General features: G+C 43.9%; 1 protein-coding gene across 4 annotated transcripts in view; it reads right to left on the reverse strand.

Moving 5' to 3' along the window:
• Positions 1 to 18961, reverse strand: part of CFAP74 (cilia and flagella associated protein 74) — an 85462-nt gene that overhangs the window by 62903 nt on the left and 3598 nt on the right. The window contains exons 1-4 of one of the 4 annotated variants that reach the window (XM_042479853.1): positions 7081 to 7122; positions 5236 to 5399; positions 4226 to 4325; positions 2502 to 2645 (exon numbers count right to left, since the gene is read on the reverse strand). In XM_042479853.1, coding sequence (XP_042335787.1) covers positions 2502 to 2645; positions 4226 to 4325; positions 5236 to 5377 — 386 coding nt within the window. In that variant the 5' untranslated portion in view covers positions 5378 to 5399; positions 7081 to 7122. Of the gene's footprint in view, positions 1 to 2501; positions 2646 to 4225; positions 4326 to 4716; positions 5400 to 7080; positions 7123 to 18961 lie in introns of those variants that run through there. The other 3 variants (XM_042479855.1, XM_042479852.1, XM_042479854.1) reach the window with 3 other exon arrangements.

Genomic DNA, 18961 nt, shown 5'->3' on the forward strand with positions numbered 1-18961 from the left:
TGGAGGACAGAGTAGAAGGGTTTTTCAAGCCATGGATAGCTGGCAGAGTTGGTGCTTCTTTTAGGTGCTCCTGGGATGGATTAAGCTCTCACCTTTTACCACTCTCCCCAGAGAAAGAAAGTGGTGCCTTTTTTTGACCCGTGGATAAGTCGACCTGTTTTTTTGGGGTCAATTTTTTGACTAAAATTTTTAGACTTGAGTATATACAGTATATGTATTTTATGGAGATCACACTCTTCCAGTTCCATCCTCTTTCTGTTTAGTACAAATAAGATTTTTGAATCCTGGGAGGCATTATGGGCACAAGTGAGTTTTGCAATAGCCAGCAGAAGTTATGCATGCTTAGCCTCGCTTAATTTTTTCTGCCAAGCACCTTCTTGTATGAAGAGACCTCTAAGTACTGCCTTGAGGGTATCTCAGCGTAACACATCTGGGGTCCCTGGGGTCCTATTTCCCTTACAGAAATTATGAATGGCTTCCTAAATTGATTTTTAAAAGGATTTCTCTGCCAGAGAATTTATACCCCAAAGGACAGGAACTGGATTCGAAATGACTCTGACAGATTGAGAAGATGGTTGATACTACAGAAGTGAATTCCAACAGGTGAGGAACATAAGGTGCTACACAAATGCACAAATACAGGATGGTTGACACCTGGCTCGAAAGCAGTACATGTGGAAAGGGTCTAGGGCAGTGATGGTGAACCTTTCGGAGGCCGAGTGCCCAAACTGCAAGCCAAAACCCACTTATTTATTTCAAAGTGCCGTGTCCCTCTGGCTTTCTAGTAACAAACTTTGGAAAACTCTATGCTGGGGCGACGGCACATGTGCCCACAGAGAGGGCTCTGAGTGCCACCTCTGGCACGCGTGCCATAGGTTTACCATCACTGGTCTAGGGGTCTTAGTAGACCACAAGCAAAAAAACCCGAGTCAACATCCAAATAAACCAATGTAATTCTGGGCTGTGTCAACAGGAGTACAGTGCCCAGAATAAGGGAGATATGAGTGCCACTCTAAACTGCTTTGATCAGGCTTCACCTGGGATACTGTGTCCAGTTCTGGGAACCACAGTTCAAGAAGAAAATTGACAAACTAGGATGTGTCCAGAGAAGGGTGACTATGGGCCTCGACAGGCGGATGATAAATGCCGGCCTGGGGCCTGAGTGAGGGCATGGCGTACACACAACACACAACCTGACGCTGCTGTCACACTGTGCGTCCGATCACATGGTGAGCAGTGTCACAGCGCTCCTCTGGTGCTGCACCTAGATGATGCAGCACCAAAGGAACACCGAAAAGCTGCAGTGGCTATGGCGCCCTTTCCATAGTGCAAGGGGGGCATTTTGCAGTTACTTTTTGTGCCGTGGAAAGGCCGGATCAGGGCTGCAGCGTGTAGTTGCTTCCGCCCCAATCCGGCAAAGAAAGAAGTGGCTGCAGAATTACATTGGTTTATTTCGATGTTGACTCATTATTATTTTTTTGCTTGTGGTCTACTAAGACCCCTAGACCCTTTCCACATGTACTGCTTTTGAGCCAGGTGTCAACCATCCTGTCTTTGTGCATTTGTCTGTCCAGCCCCTAAGATGATCCAAGTTCTAGAAACTAAGCCTTCCAAGGAATGACTGAAGGAGCTGGGTAGGTTTAGCTTGGAGAAGAGAAGACTAAGAGGTGAAATGATAGCCATCTTTAAATATCTGAAGGAATGTCATGTAGAAGATATAGAGCAAGTTTGTTTTCTGCTGCTTCAGAGGCTAGAATACAAACAAACGGATTCGAAAGAAACGAGATTTCATCTAACCATTAGTAAGAACTGTGGAATAAACTGCCTCATACTTTGGAGATCAGGATTGCTTTATCTGTGTATTACTGCATGGCAAGAGGTTCAATGAAATGGTCCTTGCAGTCCCTTCCAACATTATTATTCTAAAACTGTATGCTTCTATGGGTCCTGAACATACAGTTTAAAAACAGGATTAAGCACCGGCAGAGTCAAATGAATTATTAAGGGGGAAATGTCTTCATGGAATAATGCCGAAGATGACATCTAAGCTGTTGTGACTGGAAATTTCACATGTGAGGCACTGCCACCAAGAAAGCCCTCTCATGCGCTGCCATCAGCCAGGTCTCCAAAGGAAACAGGAGCTGCAGTTAAAATGACAGGCGGGTTCACAAGGGAAGAGAATCTGCTCCAAGAAACCCGCTTCCAAGCCATTTAGGATTTAAAGAAGATAACAAGGCCCTTGAACAGCCCTCACAAGCAAACTGACAGTCAGTGCCAAAACACAGAGCAAGTGGGTTGCATAGTCCTAGCACTTAGTATCAGTCAAATGTGAGCAGAAGCATACCGTATATACTCGACTACAAGTCGATCTCATGTATAAGTCGAGGGAAGGTTTTGGGACCATAATTGATCCATGGATAAGTCGATTTGGGTTTTCGGGGTCAATTTTTGATAACTAATAAATATATTTATAAATAACACACACACACACACAGACTCACCTGGTTTTTTGAATCGCCATCTCCTTCTCTTTGGCTATATTATCAAGCTGATTGAGGTTCCTGCGTACATTCAGGATGCGAACTCGGTCCGCGTAGCTCATGTTCTTTTTGGTGCTCTGACTAATGGGCCGTTCCAAGCTTTCCCTTTGGGTTAGAAGAGGGGAAAACAGACTTCGGTTTCATAAATGTGTATTTACATATAAGAGTCACAAAGGCAGAGAGAGCTTCTGGGCCATCTAATCTGGCATTTCACATTGACGTGGGCAAAATTCAATAGTCTAGGATTCAGCCTTTTGATCCATAGGATTGAGGCTCTAAAACATTGGAGTTTATCACACGGGAAGAATTTCTCTTAATTTCGAATGAAAAGAAAGTGGGGCCAGAACACATTCATGTGAATTCACTAGTTCAGTGAATTGACGTGAATTCGAATTGCGTTCGAACTGGCTTCTCATTGCCCGAAAATAGCTTGCCATTGCCTGAAATTGCATGTGGTAGTCTATCGTGCAATAACGTGAAACCCCATAATTGCGTTCGGATTGCCATTGGATTATACTCCCAATTTCCCTTGCCTGATAATTGAGTTAAAATAGAATTAAAGAAATTGAAGGAGATTCCTGCTAGAATACTATGCAATAGGAAGGAATATAAATGTTTGGCTGATAAGTTGAAACAGAAAAGGATTCCATTTGAATGGGAAAAGTAGGAAGGAAGGAATTTTGGCCCAAGAATCAAAGATTCTGGGTGAATTCAGTGAAGAAAGCAAAACGATGTTTGGTAAAATACAGTCAGCCCTGCTTATCCATGGACTTTTTTTTATCCATGGATTCAAGCAGCCATAGCTTGAAAATACTTTAAAAACATACAAATCCTCATAGGCAAATCTTGATTTTGCCCTTTTATATAAGGGTCACCATTTTACTATGCCATTATGTGTAATGGGACTTGAGCATCCATGGATTTTGGTATCCATGAGGGGTCTTGGAACCAAACCCCAGCGGATACCAATGGCCCATTGTATAAACAAAAGAAATTAGAAGGAAGAAGCAGTAGGAGATACATCAGACCAAGAACTAGTCATATGAAGAGCATGATGGTGATCTACCAGGTGCATCAGGTGTGGACTTGTCTACTCGTTTGTCTTAAATATGGATTACAAAAGTACCGGCACCGATTCTAGGATTAGGAACCATGCAGCAACCGCATGGTCCCTAACCCTAGCACGGCGCGGCGGCGTAACAATGGTGGCGCCCTGTACATGGATGCCTCCATTGTTACATAAGCGCTGCGTGTCATCCGCACGTTGCTGCACGGCGCTTACGTCACGAGTGTGCCATTGCGACGCCGGAAAAAGTACCCAATTTTTCCGGGTCCTTTTCCCTCCGCAGTGACAGTGCACCATTGGGGAGCTGCGCCGTCCCTGCGGAGGAAACTATGCTGCCAGCAGGCCACCGTTTCTTGGCGGTCTCTCCCAGGCCTATGCACCAAGTGAGGATAATGCTCACTTTGATGGAGATATTTGGTGGGATATTTTGTATGAAGATTAGTGTTTGATAGGGGATTGGAAAATTACTTATGCTGCCTAATCCATAGTTACCCCAGCATAAATCACTGCAAATTCATCTGCAAAGAAATCCTGTATGTTATTATTTTTTAATGGGTAAGAGTTTGTCTTCTAACTCTAATAGTAGGTATGGCTTGTGGATGCAACTAAAGAGACTCACCCACTAGACTCCAGTTCTTCTTCCATTCCTTCTGAAGCGTCTTTGCTGCCTGTGTGGACCTCCTCCCTGTAGTCTTCTTCAAACCTGAGTCCTGATGGAACTGAAGGAGACTTTGCCCGTTAAAAGATGTAAAGCTTCAGTACCCCTCCTTGACAAGTCAAGTCAAGATAAGAGGTCACAGAGATGATGCGCTAAAAGCTTTACCACTGTGTATAATTGAGGGAAGGCAGAAATCTTGTCACATAACATACACAAAGACAACTTTACACCCAGGGACTCAAAGCCAATGCTCTCCACCTTCTCCGCAGAGTTGTCAGGAGCGATCAGCCTTAAGTGCTGTACAAACAGACTCTATAACAGCCAAATGAGAATATAGGTTTACAGCCCTCTGATGGGTTGTGGCACACAGTAAAAGGAAAAACGCACTGATGTAAGCACTCTGTCTTAATAAATATAGATTGGAAGAGGCTTCAGAGGTCATCTGTACCAACCCACATCTTGATCCAGGATCTGAAATTGCTGCATTCCTGACCGAAAGAGCATGCAGCATCTGCAGGAACATCTCAGACTCTCCTCCCGTTTCCACTAGCATCCTTTAACAATGACCAAATAAATGTCCGACTGAATAGAGCTTTCCCAATTCCCAGAAGATGCTGAAAGAAAATAAACAGTTGCTCTAGGAATGGGATGATCCCAAAGTTCACTGCTTTAGCAAAGCATCTTTGTTTGGAGGTTAACAAAGGAAACCGGAGACAAATCTGAAGATGTGCAAAAGGTAAGGTTGCTTTATTAATCCAAATGCTCAACGCATGTCAACCATACTTAATGCCTTAGAATCAACATTCAGGGATTTTTGACCATGACTATGCCTGGCTTCTCCTTTCCACCGTATAACACACTCCAGGAGAACATGGTCACTATCACCTAAGGATCCCACCACTTGCACCCCATTAACCAGGTCCCATATTTCCCTCCCAGGAAATATGATTAAAATATGATGAAAATGTAACCTTTCCAGCTTTCCATTTCGGGTTCAAGTTCTTCAGGGGTGTCTTCTCCATGGTCCTCTCCCGACAAACACAACTCAGGGATGAGGTTGTCGTCCGAAACATCTGGGGACTCTATATCACTCATCTGGGCACTTTCCTCCATTTCCTCTCCAAGTTCAGCTCAGCTGCAAAAGGAAGCAAATAATATTAGAGGGGAAAATATTTTCGACACTGCATCATATAATTTGCACTTTAAAAGCGAGTGGATTTCTTCATAGATAGATAGATAGATAGATATAGATTAAAAAACAAACAAAACCGTGGCTTTCTTGAAAATCCAGCTTTTTGAAAATGGACATTTTTTGCTTATTGTAAAAAGTGGTCATTTTACCAGCAAAGATATTAGTTTCTCAGAGATTTATAGATAAAGAGAATACAGAATATAGAGAACGTTTCGGTTATAGAAAGAGGTCAATGTAAAGGAAAAGCTAGTTACAATTCAAATAATGCTATAATAGGTTAAATTAGATATCATATATATATATTTAATATATGATATGAAGGTGACAGATATATATGTTCATTACGGAAAGAGTCGTATCTTACTGAAATGATTAGGATTAATTTCAAGGTTTGTATTTTGAACGTGTTACGTTTTAATTTGTAACTGTTTTAACTCTTAAAATGGTTTAATTGTTTCTTAAAAATTGATATTGATATTTATTTTATATAATAAATATATAATTATTATATTATATTTGTATATATTTATATCTGTATCTATATTATATGTGGCACTGGCTGGTTTGAAATTGTATTCTTTTTATATATGTTGTTCGCTGCCTTGAAGAAAGAAAGGAATACTACTAATAAATGTAAACCCATGCTTCTTAGTCCTGCTCAAAATGGAGGACATTTTGCAATTCCTCCTGGAGAGAAGGTTGGGATGGAGGACATGTCCTGGAAAAGCATGGCCGCTCTGGGTTTGTCTGTAGAAATAATCCAGTTTGATACTGCTTTAACTGCCACGGTTCAGTGCTATGGAATCCTGGGAGATGTAGTTTTGGGAGACATTTAGTTTTCTCTGTCAGAGAGCTTTGGTGCCACAACAAACTACAATTCCCAGGACTCCATAGCACTGAGCCTGGGCAATTAAAGGGGTCTCAAACTGGGTTATTTCTGCAGTGTGGACGCAACCTATGATTCTTTTAATTCCAGCTCGATGGAATTCTGGGAGCTGTAGTTTTGCCGTGGCACGAGAACAGAGCTACAATTCCCAGGACTCCATAGCACTGAGCCATGGCAATTAAAGCAGTCTGAAACTGGGTTATTCCTGCAGTGCAGATGCAACGTATGATTCTTTTAATGCCATGGCTCAGTGCTCTGGAATTCTGGGAGCTGTAGTTTGCTGTGGCACCAGAGTAGGGCTACAATTCCCAAGACTCCATAGAACTGAGCCATGGCAATTAAAGCAGTCTCAAACTGGATTATTCCTGCAGTGCAGATGCAACGTATGATTGTTTTCATGCCATGATGGCTGCAGAGGAGCTACAATTCCCCCCAAACCCCTAGCACTGAGCCAGGGCAGTGAAAGCAGGGTCAAAAGTGGATTATTTCTGCAGTGTGGATGCAGTCTGGAGAAGCAGGGTTTGGTCATGGAAACCCATTGGGTGCCCTTGGGCAAGTCCCACTCTCTCAGCCTCAGAGGGCAAGGCAAAGCCCCCTTGGGAAGAAAGTGGGCCAAGAAGACCCCAATGGAGGCATCCACCTCCAGCAGCAGTAGCAGCCTTCCTCCATTGGCAAAAGATGCTCCCTCCAGGAAAGTATGTCGTGCCTTGGAGCAGAGGGAGGCCCCGGTCTACTCACCTGTTGGTCCAGCTGCTTCCTCTTCCCAACTGACTGTTTGGGGAAGTTCCAAGGCAACGGAAGGAACCATCTGTTGCCCAAAGGGGGGGGGGGGGGAAGGAGAAAGCAGAAGAGAAGAGGAAGGAGGGAGAAAGTGGTACAGTCCAAGGAGACCCAGGGACTCCAGGAGGAAAACTATAAAGATAAGGATGATGATGATGGTGATGGCAACTGATAATAATAATGATAATAATAACAACAACTGATGATGATGATAATGGAAACTAATAATGATAATAATAATAATAATAATAATAATAATAATAATAATAATAACTACTGATGATGATGATAATGGCAACTGATAATGATAATGATAATAACAACTGATGATAATAATAATGAAAACTAATAATGATGATGATGATAATAATAATAATATTTATTTGTATCCCGCCTCTCCCTGTATTGGACCGAGGCGGGTAACAACAAACATAAGAACAATAAAAACAAAACACAACAAACCACAAGTAAAAGCATAGGAAAACATATCAAATCCAATTCCCTATCTCCCTCCCACCTTAAAATACCATTAAAAATGACATCATTATCATTATAGTTATCATCATCGTCATTAGTAGTTATTATAATTAAAGTGGTGACAACGCCGTTTGCATTTTGGTTTTCTCTGCAGCTCTACATAGAAAACGGTTCATGTGCGACCACTTGTCCGTTCCCAAATATCCTTCTGTTGCTGCAAACTTTTAGGGCAGTTTTCCTATTAGCTATAGTTCAGATCATATAAAGAAAAGATAGCAAGCAAGATGTTATTTTGGATTTCAGTGTGGGAAGGACAGAGCAGTTCACGCAGCAAGCATCTCAGACGCCCACCTTTGGATAGATCCGAGGCTGAAAGTACACTCTCTGCCATACGTTACCAGTCATAAAAATGGAGCCGGGGAGGTTCTTGTCATCAAACATTTTAAAGCTTAACAAGAAATCAATTAGAAGAATTTGCAACCGATCTATCAATACGAGAAAAGAAGTCGAGGACATTACGCCTCTCCAAAGCGGCGCTGAAGAGGAAATGGTCACAGCGCAGCTTAGTACAAATCTGAAGAGCCTTTAAATCTGTCGCTGGAATTTAAGCGTAGTAGATTTCCCAAGAGCCTTTTTTGATAAAGAGAGAGTGAAGTAGCTATTAAAAAGATTGCTGGAGGCAAGGGAGGGGAATAATTAAACCAGATGAACCTCTATAAAGATTGTTTTCTGCCTGCTGGGATGCGGAGCGATTGCATGAGGGCCTGCCTTGGGAAAGGAACAAAGCGGAGCATTGGTGCGTCTCTGTTGCCGGCAGAAGGTCCTAGCTTTCAAACCAGAAGATCTTCAAGTAGGACTGGAGGAGAAACTCCAGCCTGAAATCCTGGAGCAACAGGCAACAGATAATTCTGAACTAGATTTGTTTCTGAACTAACTTCACCTGTCCCTGTCCTGCAAGCTGAGAAATGGACCACTTGAGGTGACCTGAATGGAGCCAGCATTGCCACCACCAACCCTTACATATAGAACCATAGAGTAAGAAGAGACTCCAAGGGCCATCCACTCCAAAGCCATTTTGCCATGAAGGAACACATGATCAAAGCACCCCCAAGAGATGGTCACCAAGACTCCTCTCGAAATGCTCTTACCGTCGAAAGGTTCTTCCGAATGTTTAGGTGGGATGTCTTTTCCTGAAGCTTGCATCCATTGTTCCAGATCCTATTCTCTGGAGCAGCACAAAACAAGCTTGATCCATACTCAATATGACATCCCTTCATATATTTAAATAAGGCAATCGTATCACCTCTTAACCGTCTCTTCTCCAAGCTAAACACCCCCAGCTCCCTAAATAACTTCTCAATGAGAGAGGCCTTGCTCCTGTCTATTGCTGGTTTGCCTGTTTCCACCTCCTTCCTTGTGGACTGCTGCCCCATGGATTTGCTCCCTACAGGACCACCTCCCTGTCCCTTTCCTTGTTGTTGTTGTTAGCTGCACTTGAGTTGGTCATGGCTACTCTGTGGATGAGACATCTCCAAGACCCCTGTCCTCCATTGCTCTGCTTAGATCCTGCAATTCATGCCTGTGACCTCTCTGATTGAATCCATCCATCTGGAGTGCAGTCTTCCTCTCTTCCGACTAGCCTCTACCTTTCCTAGCGTTATTGTCTTTTCTAGTGATCTGTGCCTTCTTATTATGTGGCTAAGTATGACAGCCTCAACTTGATCATCTTGGTTTCCAAAGAGATTTCAGGCTTGATCTGTTCAAGAACCCATTTGTTCATCTTTTTAGCTGTCAGTGGTATCCTAAGCACTCTTCTCCAGCGCCACATCTCAAAGGAGTTGATTTTCTTTCAACAAAGCTTAGGGCCAGTCTTTAGAACTATGCAGTTTAGATCTAGACACGGATTGCTTCTCACACGGACAATTATGCATTGCGTGTTGTAGAGTCGGCAAACCAGACAATCTGTGTATCTACACAGACAATGGAGCAACAAAAATATTGTATACCCACAAGCATTGTGCACTTTCTTATTTTCTTTCCTTTCCATTTAACCAGACTGAGCCACAGCGACGCATGGCCAGGTACCGTTAGTTAAGTAATAGAAACCATTCTTTGATAGAGGATGCAACGGCTGGTATTAAATATGCATCATCTACAAATCATATTTTCCCCCATCACTTACAATTCACTTGTAACCCTAACCACTTGATTGTGCATCGGTAATGCTTCCAACATGCATAACGTTCCCAAATGTTAAATATAACTCCTCTTACCGCCCCAAACTCTTGCACAAGATTTGCAGAAGAGCGCTGGCAGCGATTATATGTCGGCTTGCAGCGCTTGGCACTGACCCAGTGTATAAATTCTACAATTGCCGACTTCTGTACACAATTCTCTGTATAGATAATGTGTGAGGAAAGGATTGCTACAAGTGCGCATAATCTCCAAATTGTGTTTTTCGACATCATTTACAATTCACTGCGCAGCTGTGTTTTATCTCCTAGAAGCACAAGCTATTGAAGTCATTAATAGCGTACCTAATCTATCTCTTTTGTAAAGTACAAATATAAGTGTTCCAAATATATATGTGTGTGTATATATACACACGCACGCACACATGCATGCACACATAATCAAGCTTTTCTTTTCTTTTCAAAGGCCTTCCTCTATTTATTCCCCCATTTAAATGAACCGAGTCGCTCGGATCCTCTTTGGCTCTCAGTATGATCACTCCTTGAACCGTTCCAGTTTCTGGAGACCTTTGAGACAGCGTGATCCTCACTCCAGAAAGCATGGCAAAGAAGATATCCCTTGCTAATAAAACCCACCTTCGGGGCGAAAAAGAAAGAAGGATCGCATAGCTTTTTATTACATTTTCACTCATTTCTGCCGGAGACAGGAATTTTTAGCTTATTTGAGTTGCTGTCACCTTGGAAACATGGAAAAGAAGAGGGAAATTATATCTTAAACCACAATACTATACACACACACACACACAAACACACACACACACACACACATACACACACACTCTGCACACTTGGAAACCCATCCACATTTTAGATTTGATTTTTTTTATCAACTGGAGGCTTACGTTGTCTTTGTAATTTTTAAGTACCAACAAATCCCCAACTTTGCACAGCCATCAAACAAAAAGGAACTGTTTGTTGCCATGGAGTTTCCCCAATTTGTTACTGATATTTGGTAACAAACCGCGGAAATCTATTCCAATGCAACCATTTTTCATTTTGTGGCCACAATTAGTGTTGCGAGCATGATTTCCGAAGATGGTGGAGGTGCATGTGGCCCCTTAAGGAATCATTTTTTCTACCCCTGAATAAGAGAATTATAGGATCCTGGAGCTGGACAAAGACTGCAAGGGTCATCCATTCCAACTCCAATTCTGCCATGAAGAAAGACACCATCAAAGCACTCCCAATGGACAGCCATCCAGCCCCCAAAGAAGGAGATGCCACTCAGAAGCAGTGTCTTCCTCTGTCCAACATCTCTTTTCCTGTAGTTTGCATCCATTGCTCTATGTCCTAATATCTGGAGCAGCAGAAAATAAGCTTGCTCCATCCTCAAATATTTAAACATGGCTTTCATCATGTCACCCCTTAACTTTCTCTTCTCCAGGCTAAACATCCCCAGCTCCCTAAGCCACTCCTCATAAAGCATGGCTGGCCAGCTGTATCAGGAGATCATGGTTTTTACTCCTGTCATTACCAGCTTACCACTGTTGTTACCAAGGACCTTTTCACATAGGGACCTATGTGCTTCCATCCCAAAAACGTTTAAAGTGTTGGCATCCCGGAAAAAGCAAGCCAATTTGCTCCTGGTTATCACACACAGAGCACAAGAAGAGGTGCAAAGCACATTATTTAGGCAAGATAGTGTGTTGAGTGCAAATTTGGGTTTCAGACGGATGAGGACAAATAGTGTGAAAAGCAGCTGCGGACTTGTCCCTAATGCCCTGGATAACTCTGCATTGGCACCAGTATAACCTTCCAGTTTTTCCTGTGTGAAAAAGTCCTCTAAGCCAGTGGTTCTCAACCTTCCTAACCCTTTTATACAGTTCCTCATGTTGTGGCGACCCCCAACCATAACATTATTTTCATCTTGGTTCCTAAAACCATCGGAAATATGTATTTTCCGATGCCCTGTGAATGGGTCGTCCGACCCCCAAAGGGGTCACAACCCACAGGTTGGGAACCACTGCTCTGTGCAGTTTACAGTCTGTAAGCCAATTGCCCCCAACAAGCAGGGCACTCATTTTACCAACCTATGAAAGGATGCAAGGCTGAGTCAACCTTGGAGCCCTCTGGCATTGAACCCATTGGTCCAGAGCATGTATTCATATATTTCAATGTCCCTCCGTTGCCCAAGTCTTTATGCCCTACCTGCAGAGTGTCATTTTTTGAAACTGATACATTTCTAGTATGCCAACCTCCTCTGTTGCATTCCCTTTATAACTCTCCTGCGTAATTTAAGTTAGATCTGCAGCGCTGTGTGTGTGTACACACCCACACACATCTGCACAAGGGGAGGAGAGCGGAGAAGAGGATGGGGGAAAGAGACCATCCCTATCCCTTCCCACTGTGTTGCAAAGGAGGAGAGAGGTGACGGAAAGAGGGAAAGGGGTTATGAGAAAGAGATTCAATTTAAGTTTCCAGAAGACCCTGCTGGACATGTGGGATCTCATTCAACACAATAATTATAAGGAAGAATACATATTGTTCCAGATGGTGATGATGATGATGATGATGATGTGCGGATGTGGAAAGGGGAAGCAGCAGCCCAAAGTGGTATTAAATGTAGCTGATTGAATTACTTTGAATTACTATTAGTTGCCAGTACGGACACATCCCTGCTCTCTCTTTTTTAATCTGAACTCTAAAGGATTAATCCAGACTGTCCTTGCCAAACTAGGGCACTTGAAGCGTATGACCTTCAAGGCAGTGGTCTCACCCAAATATTTCTCTTCCTTCCCTTCAGGACTGGAGAAGAGAGTCCAAGGTCCTGACATTCAAGGTTAAGAGGTGATATGATATCCCTGTTTAAATACTCGAAGGGATGTTCATGTTGAGGAGGGAGCAAGCTTGTTTTCTGCTGCTCCAGAGAATAGGAACCAATGGAACAATGGATGCAAGCTCCAGGAAAAGAGATTCTAGTTCAACATTAGGAGGAACGTCCTGACAGTAAGGGCTGTTTGACAGTGGAACACACTCCTTCCTCGGAGTGTAGTGAAGCCTCCTTCCTTGGAGGTCTTTAAACAGAGGCTGGATGGCCATCTGTTGGGGATGCTTTGATTGGGAGTTCCTGCATGGCACAATGGGGCTGGACTGGATGGCCCTTGCGGTCTCTTCCAACTCTATGATTCTAAGGTCAGGCCCCTATTAGAGATAGAGGCTGGCCCTTCTTCTCTCTCAGGCTGGATGGCCATCTGTGGGGGATGCTTTGACTGAGAGTTCCTGCATGGCACAATGGGGCTGGACTGTGATTCTACGATGCTCTCAGTGCTCAAGAGCAGCCAGAATTAATCCGACTCCTGGACACACTCACACAGGCAACCCAATCCCCACAATCACTGGCGTTGCATGAGAAGGTATCAGCCCCCGCTGCCCTCTGTATATATGCCAGGGAAGCATGGTGTAGGACCTTGCCAAGCCTCACCTGGAATCCTGGGCACCACAATTCAAAAGGGAGCTTGAGAAGCTGGAGTGTATTCAAAGGAGGGCGACAAAAATGGTGAAGGGTCTGGAAACCATGCCCTATGAGGAAGGACTTAGGGAGCTGGGGATGTTTAGCCTAGAGAAGAGAAGGTTAAGAGGTGATATGATAGCCCTGTTTAAACATTTGAAGGGATGTCATGTTGAGGATGGAGCAAGCTTGTTTGATCTTCTTTTAAGCCACTTTGAGTTACAGCTCTGTGGGTAAAGCAAGGTTTAAGCAAAATGAACAAATACAAATAAATGCATTGATCAGATTGTCACGATCTAGAACTGGAGGCAACCTTGGTGCAAACTAGCCTCCGAAGGGTTCTAAGATATCTCTGCTGTGAGAGCGTCACGAGCATCTTCAGCCCTGACTATAAAAATAGGAACAAATGTGTGCTGTTATACATTCAGAGTAATTGGGAGATGCTAGCGGGAAAAACAATCTTTCCTTCGGTACCCAGGCAGAGTTCATGGGAGATAAAGAAACTAATTATCAGTACAGTGCATTTGTGTAGGTGGATGGAAGGATGGATGGAAGGATGGAGGGAGGGAGGGAGGGAGGGAGGGAAAGGTGGTTTTATTTATTTATTGCCTTTGGAAACGGCACAAGACAATTAGCTGAGCTCAGCTGACAGATGGCAATGAAGTCACCTGTCATTCTTTGAAAGTGATCTCCTCGGAAAAACCTGAACAAACACAGGTGCATCTTTAAACATTAAAGAAGACAGAACACAGTTAAACTTGCCTTGGAAATCCTCTAGCATTTTCCTACAGAGAAGGAAGCACTAGTTTCTCTAGGGAGATGCAGCACTTCTGAATGGATGCCCTAGAAACAGATCGGTCCAAATGATGGGCTGCATGCATCCACACTGCAGGAAAAAATCCGGTTTGGCACCACTTGAACTGCCCTATATTGAGCCAGGGCAGTTAAGGTGGTGTCAACCCTGTGCAGTTGCGGTAATATGTTATATTAATGGGCTTTTTAAAAAACAAAGCATCATAGAATCATAGGATTATAGAGTTGGAAGAGACTGCAAGGGCCATCCAGTCCAACCCTATTCTGCCATGCAGGAACTTCCAATCAAAGCATCCCTGACAAATGGTCATCCAGTCTCTGTTTAAAGACCTCTAAGGAAGGAGACTCCACTACACTCCAAGGAAGGAGTATGTTCCACTGTCAAACAGCCCTTATTCTCAGAATGTTCTTTGTAATGTTGAGCTGGAATCTCTTTTCCTGCAGCTTGCATCCATTGTTCCGTGTTCTAGTCTCTGGAGCAGCAGAAAACAAGCTTGCTCCATCTTTAACACGACACCCTTCAAGTATTTAAACAGGGCTCTCATATCACCTCTTAACTGCCTCTTCTCCAAACTAAACAACTCCCTAAGTCATTCCTCATAGGGCTTCATGGTTTCCAGACCCTTCACCATTTTGGTTATCCTCCTTTGGACACATGGCTCCAGTATACTTAAGACCTACTGTGTCTCTCAATTAAGAAGCAGTCACAGGAAAGCCAAGGCAGATCAGCCGCATGGGACAGAGCAAATGAAAGCGAACCTTCTCCCTTCCCTTATAATATTTTCCTGCTGAAATTTCCACCCCAAAGCTGCTATACAACCCCTTGCGACTTTGGGCTTGAGCTTTGGACTTGAAGTCGGATCTCAGCAGAAACCTGGCAGTGGCGAAAGGACTGCGGATCCCAAATTTGCCTGATGGCAGCTGAGGGAGGTGAAGTCCAAAAAAGTCGCTTTGCCAAGGTCCAAATATTCTTTAGCAGTAAGAAAGTGCTTGACATCATAGAATCAGAGAATAATAGAGTTGGAAGAGACCACAAGGACCATCCAGTCCAACCCCCTGCCATGCAGGAAATCTAAATCAAAGCATGTACAGACTGAGTATAAGCAGCATGGTTATCATGCCTTCGTGGGCATCTGTAGACTTGCATCACAATGAAGGGTGTTTGGCTGGGTGCTGGCTATTTCTTCAATTGCTGTATTTTCAATTGCGTTGTTCAATTGCTTATCACTATGTGATGTTTTAACTAAGATGTTGATCCCTGAGTGCATTTTGCTATTCTTAGCTCCCCTGAGCATGTTTTTGAAGTAACAAAGCAGAGTTGTACATTTTAAATAAATCAATGTCAGTCTGGAAACAATGACTTTAAATGGAGCATAAAAACTCTCTTGTTGCAATGGCTGCATTGGCTACTGGTCTGTTCCTGGGCCCAATCCAAAGTGCTAGTTTGTCTTATATGACTTATAGGAGCCTTATATGACTCAGGAGGACCAGGTTATCTAAAGGATTGTATACAGGCAAACCTCAGTTAACTTTGGGGCCGAACAGACTGGCCAAAATAAAGCTGCTTCGGGTCACTTTGGAGTTATGCTCCACATGCATCTTAAGAGGCCAGAAGCTGTGCCAAAGTTGCACTCCAGTTCTTAGGACTGGAGCATGGCTTTGGCGCGGCTTCCGGCCTCTTAGGACACACGCAGCATTTAAATAGCATACTTCTAAAGTGACTCGAAGCAGCTTTATTTTGGCCTTTCTTTTCAGGCCCTTTGCCCACGATGAAGGAGCACCTTCTTACAAAGTCTTTTTATGCCTGCTCAGTCCCCCTTTCCCCATCATCCTCTGTGTAGCTTGAAGGTTTTTAGCAGCATTGGCATAGGAAGCATGGTGAAGGACAGCAATAGCATTTAGCAATAGCACTCTCTAAGCAGTTTGCAGTCTGTAAGCCAATTGCCCCCAACAAGCTGGGTCCTCATTTTACCAACCTACGAACGGATGAAAGACAGAGTCAACTTGGGAGCCCTGGGATTGAAATCGCACCATTGTGGTTGCAATACCAGCATTTAAGCGCTGCATCACCAGAAACACAGATTTTCAGTGGCATGCTGCAGACTGCAGTAAAAAATGCAATAGTCCAACAACCACTATCAGCAACTCCAACGAGTCCTGGGGTTAAATCAGACCCTTGGAGCAGAGCTGGCAAATTTCCAGAAGCCGAAGCGTGGCTCCCAGAGTCCAATTGGGATGACAGCAACTGGATGTCTTCCAGGAACTGCAGCAATGCAGGAACCTCCAGGGACAACAGCAAACCGATGCTGTAGCTTCTTCTGATAAACCACCAGAGAAACAAAAGTCCCCAAAGTGCTCTTTATTAACAGTGCTATAATACAAAACTAGATCTCTCAAACTCCTACTTCACACCACACCCTTGCAACCCCTAGGTTTATATAGACTCCAGACCATGTGGTCTCCCAAACCCAGTGAGTTCAGGTGTGTAGCCATGCCATGTGTCTCCTCTGCAATCCAGACACATGTTTCATCATCCATGGCTACATGCACTTGGACACTGAAGTGTCCTTGGCCCAATGAGCATCAGCTGTGGATGATCAGCCTTGCCACTGTGCTGACTGATCATGGCCAAACACACACACACACACACACATCAAGTATTTCCCTGTGTGCTGTGTTTTAACCCTTCAAATCCTGACAGTGTGTGCTTTAAATGCTCTTGAATCTCTCTTTAATGCTGAAATTAGCCCCAGTGTGACAAACTCCATAGATCTGATAAACAGGTAGGAGCTGGAAAAGGAGAAAAAGCCTGTCCCTGGAGGTTTCTAGAAGGCTGAAAATGCTTTTGTTTACTTATGCAAGGCTTACTTACCCTAAGCCAGTGATGGCGAACCTATGGCACGCATGCCAGAGATGGCACTCAGAGCCCTCTTTGTGGGCACATGTGCCATCATCCCAGCACAGAGTTTGCCAGACTTTGTTACTAGAAAGCCAGAGGGACATGGCACTTTGCAATAAATAAGTGGGTTTTGGGTTGCAGTTTGGACACTCGGCCTCGAAAAGGTTCACCATCACTGCAAAGCGTTTCATTTCACAAGTGCATATTGTTAGTCTGGTATTAAAAGTTTGCTGACACTTATCGAAATGCTCTTTCTTTTTGGTAGTGTAGGGATCTATCACTGATGTTCAAGAATCTGGAACATGCACAGAGAAGGACAAAAAGTCTGGAAACCAAACCATATGAGGAATGATCGAGAGGTCTGGATACGTTTAACTCTGACAAGAGAAGACCGAGAGGTGAGAAGACGCATCATGTTCAAACGTATGCGCAGGGATGTCACATAGAAGATGGAGCAACCTTGCAAAGGCACTGCTCAGTCGGCAGAACGTGCAATTGCCTTTCTTTAACATGTATTTCCCCCAGAAAATTAAAGGAAAGGAGACAAGACACCGAGGAGAGAACTGTTTTATCTGCCCGCCCTTCCCTTGATGCTTATTTTTAGCCTTTTTAAAGCACTAGCATTTTAAATAGACGCTAAAAAGGGGGGGAAAGGAGCAAGATGACAAACCCTGCAGAAGCCTTGAGTTGGATAATCTCTGGAAATGCTTCTCTCTGAGATGTAAATCTGTTCTTTAATCCGGGGAAATATATGTTAACCCACCCAGGGCAATCGTGAGAGTTTTCAGCCGAAATCCCAAGATCCCCGTAACATGGCTACTAAAGCCGACAGGATGGGTCACACGACTCCTGCTTCCCCCAAACGCTCATGGGTTGGTATTAATCTCCCCCCAAAAGTGCCAATGGACGAAACAATCGTTTTGAAGTACGATGTGGTTGTATTGCATGTCACAAATTCATGGCAGGCAGCGTTTTAGGAAAAGAATACATTGGGCCCTTGGTATCCGCTGGGGTTTGGTTCCGGGACCCTTCATGAATAGCAAAATCCGTGGATGCTCAAGTCCCATTAAACACAATGGTACAGTGAAATGGTGTCCCTTATGTGCTGCTGGGTTTGAAGACACGGCTGGGGTCTTAAGTCCTCAGTCAAGGAGGAGGAACCAAAGGATCCAACAAAAGAATTAAGATGCTCAGCCAGGCTGCAGGCTAAGCAGCAAGCAAGAAAACAAGCTGTGGTTAGAACCTATTTAAGAGCTGAGTTTGTTAAAGGAGTTGCTGGAAGCAACTTGTCTGTTTCTTGGCCACCATTCCTTTTGCCTGTGTTGAGACTCCTGGATTCCTAGTTTGGACTTCTTCAACCTTTGGACAGTGTTGACGCTGGACTTTACCACACAGGCTCCAAGCATGGGACAAGTACGGTCCAAAAATGCATGATCAGTTGGTGTGGACCTTTGGTGAACCAGGACAGGGGATGCTCAGCCCCCTGTGCTGCAGCCTATTGCTACCAGTTCCTGCAGATGAGATTTATTGCACTTTTCAGTTATGGCACAAACCACTTCTGACTGCATGATGCAGGGCGCAAACTGCTGTTACCTTGTGATAAAACTGCTATTTTTCATTCACGGGTAGAACCTGTGACGCAACCAATGCAACCACCGGGTGCACTGTCTTGATCTTGTGAGTTTGTCAGTGCAAAACTTCACTGCCCTCTCCTTTCTAGTGATGTCAGAGTCACGCAATTACGCATGCATTGCTTCTTTTTTTAAAAGTTGCGGTCTCAAGAATGCAGTTTGCTCCTGCCGCTCTTATCGCAAATGCATCCCAGGAATGATTGCAGAATAATCATTGGGGGCTAGTAGTTGGCCATAAAGGGTCATTGGGGAATAGTTGGATTATAGGGAATGACTGCAGAATAGTTGGCCATAGGGGATCATTGGGAGATAGTTGGCC

Source organism: Sceloporus undulatus, chromosome 7 (genome assembly GCF_019175285.1).
Source record: "Sceloporus undulatus isolate JIND9_A2432 ecotype Alabama chromosome 7, SceUnd_v1.1, whole genome shotgun sequence".
Lineage (NCBI taxonomy): Eukaryota > Metazoa > Chordata > Lepidosauria > Squamata > Phrynosomatidae > Sceloporus > Sceloporus undulatus.